General features: G+C 43.8%; 1 protein-coding gene across 1 annotated transcript; it reads left to right on the top strand.

The window, feature by feature from the left end:
- Nucleotides 1-714: 714 nt before the first annotated feature.
- Nucleotides 715-2,301, top strand: Rraga (Ras related GTP binding A). Its single transcript, XM_047524839.1, has one exon. The coding sequence runs from the start codon at nt 989-991 to the stop codon at nt 1,928-1,930; it is 942 nt and encodes a 313-aa protein (XP_047380795.1). The 5' UTR covers nt 715-988; the 3' UTR covers nt 1,931-2,301.
- Nucleotides 2,302-3,136: the final 835 nt, after the last annotated feature.

Below are 3,136 nucleotides of genomic sequence, written 5' to 3'. Positions count from 1 at the left end.
CATTTCATTTAATATCTGTGTAACTTGGAGTTATTTGACCTCTCTAAGCTTTGATTTTCCAACTTGAAAACAGTTATTTATTCACATGGTTATTGTGAGGTTGGAGGTAATACATGGTGTTCCAAATGACAGTTTTCTCAAGCTTTGGAATTCTGATTAAAAAGTCTGAGATTACAGGAAAATTAGATGTGAGAAAGAAACTTGCCTGGAAGTGGACAAAGCACTAACTAGGAGTTAGGATGTCTCCCAGTAGGTATGTACTACCATCTAGCAGTTAGCACATATACGAGAAATTCGTATAATTTCTCGAAATCGCCTTCCTCAACTATACAGTTCCTACTTGCCCTGCCCAGGTGATCTGAGAAGTTAGGCCCTCCCTCCACTTCACCTGTCTGCTGCCAATGCCCACAGCACATCTCGCTTTAAAGCGAGGTGACTGTGAGTGGGGTTGAGGGAATTTTAAGCCACCAGGGGGCAGCATTCTTTCCACAGATCATCACAAACGTACTTCTTGCAACTCTAAGCCCAGCTTAAACAGAACAAAACGGAAGCCTTAGTTTTTTTCTTCCATTTTATCTCTCCCGTCGCCCTTGTTGGGTTTCATTTTATAGAACATTTCCACTAGGAGAATCCGCGGAGCGCAGTGTTCTCGCGATACCGACACCGGAAGTGGGTGGTGGCAGGAGCGGAACTCTCGCGATATCTCGGCGGGAAGTGGGTGGTGGCAGGGACGCAGCGTCTCCTCTCTGGAAGACGAGCGCTTCTCTCCTGCGATTGCAGCTGCTCGCCCCAGGCGCTCTCCTCTAAGGAAGAGGTAACCCTGCTGCAATCTTTCCAACCCTTAGCTCGCGCTCTTGGCTTCCCCGACTGCACAGCTGCACATCGGTGCGAGCGGTAGCCCAGCCTGCGGAACCCCCTCCCCAGCCCTTCCTCGGTGCTGCAGTTAGGCCGCGCCCTCAGGCCCAGTCCGCGGCGGCTCCGGCGGGTGATGCCAAATACAGCCATGAAGAAAAAGGTGCTGTTGATGGGGAAAAGCGGGTCGGGAAAGACCAGCATGAGGTCCATTATCTTTGCAAATTATATCGCTCGCGATACCAGGCGCCTGGGTGCCACCATTGATGTGGAGCACTCTCACGTCCGATTCTTGGGAAACCTGGTGCTGAACCTGTGGGACTGTGGCGGTCAGGACACCTTTATGGAAAATTACTTCACCAGCCAGCGAGATAACATCTTTCGTAATGTGGAAGTTTTGATTTACGTGTTTGATGTAGAGAGCCGCGAACTGGAAAAGGACATGCATTATTATCAGTCATGTCTGGAGGCCATCCTCCAGAACTCACCTGATGCCAAAATCTTCTGCCTGGTGCACAAAATGGATCTAGTTCAGGAGGATCAGCGTGACCTGATTTTTAAAGAGCGAGAAGAAGACCTGAGGCGTTTATCTCGCCCACTGGAGTGCGCTTGTTTTCGAACATCCATCTGGGATGAAACGCTCTACAAAGCCTGGTCCAGTATCGTCTATCAGCTTATTCCCAACGTTCAGCAGCTGGAAATGAACCTAAGGAATTTTGCCCAAATTATTGAGGCTGATGAAGTTCTGCTGTTCGAGAGAGCTACGTTCTTGGTGATTTCCCATTACCAGTGCAAAGAGCAGCGTGACGTCCATCGGTTTGAGAAGATCAGCAACATCATTAAGCAGTTCAAGCTGAGCTGCAGTAAATTGGCCGCGTCTTTCCAGAGCATGGAAGTTAGGAATTCTAACTTCGCTGCTTTCATCGACATCTTCACATCAAACACATATGTGATGGTGGTGATGTCGGATCCATCCATCCCCTCTGCAGCTACACTGATCAACATTCGCAATGCCAGGAAACACTTTGAGAAGCTAGAGAGAGTGGATGGCCCCAAGCACAGTCTCCTCATGCGTTGAATATTGCCAAATGCTCTTTATGAAAATGCTGATTACTTTTTTTTTGCATCCTTTGTTTTTAATATTCATAATGTCGTGTGCTTGAAAGTGGGCTTTGAAATGTGTGCTGCTTACTACTCCATCTCTTCCCTGTTCCCTAGTCTTTAAACATTGGACGCTATTTACTCAGCTATCCAGTAGAGCTTCAAGCTGGCCTTTACGAAAAGTTGGTACAGTGTAACACTAAAGTAGGTGGTTTGTGTATGTTCTGATACCTGGTTATAATAGATAAGCGCATCAAAGCCTTTACCAATATCCTCCTGTATTATCAGATTGCAAAGATGGAATGCTCCTATTTTATCAGCAAGGTATTAAAATGCATTTATAAATTCTTCTTGGCTTCAATCATGAATAAACATTAATTTAGCAATTTAAAACATGGTCTTATTTGAAATAATTTGAAGGTGCTTAGTAACTAAAGATTCTGACTGCCCATAAGTATTGCTTAACTGGAAAACTTAATTTTGTGAGATTAGCCCCCATTATTTTGCTGATATTTGTTAGCAAGGGTAGAATATGGATTCTGGAGCTAAACCACCTAAATTAGTTATTCGGGTCCTTTCACATACTAGCTCTAGGAACTTAGGCAAAATCCATAATTTCACCGAGCTTGTTTCCTCACTTATGAAATGTGGATGATATCACTTCTACAGGAAAGGGTTAAATTAACAGAAAACATTCAAAATGGTACCTAACATACTCGGTACTATTGTATTAGCTACCATTACTACCTACGAGCCATTCCTCCCCAAATTACTATGAAGTCTAGCTAATTATTTGAGCCTAAATGCCAGGTATTAATATTTGATGGCCATTTACCTTATTTTATCCTCACAGCCTATGAGGTATTACTGTTATCTCAATTTTAGCAGATAAAGTTGGCATGACCTTAACCAAGGTCTTGAGACTCTTTCCCCACCCCAACCATTATACCCCACCACTTTCACTGACAGAAGTTAAACATCCTTGCTTCTTAGGTGATTATTACTTCATATAAATTCTCAATTTACATGCTGAAGTTAAGTGACTTCTCTCAAGGAATAGTTTCAGTCATGAGCAAAATCACATTCCTATTTGAATTTTTCTAGAAATTGGGTAATAGTCAAAGATTCTTAGATTGCCTGCTTTCAGGGAAAGATAGAGATTCCTAATTGGATAGGCAATGTG

Source organism: Sciurus carolinensis, chromosome 14, assembly GCF_902686445.1.
Source record: "Sciurus carolinensis chromosome 14, mSciCar1.2, whole genome shotgun sequence".
In the NCBI taxonomy this organism is placed as follows: Eukaryota; Metazoa; Chordata; class Mammalia; order Rodentia; family Sciuridae; genus Sciurus; species Sciurus carolinensis.
Note: the sequence above shows the minus strand (reverse complement) of the source record. Positions and strands in the feature narration are given on the sequence as shown.

Bases quoted from the DNA above. Each gene is read 5' to 3' on its own strand.
- Rraga (XM_047524839.1), top strand. From the start codon at position 989: ATGCCAAATACAGCCATGAAGAAAAAGGTGCTGTTGATGGGGAAAAGC.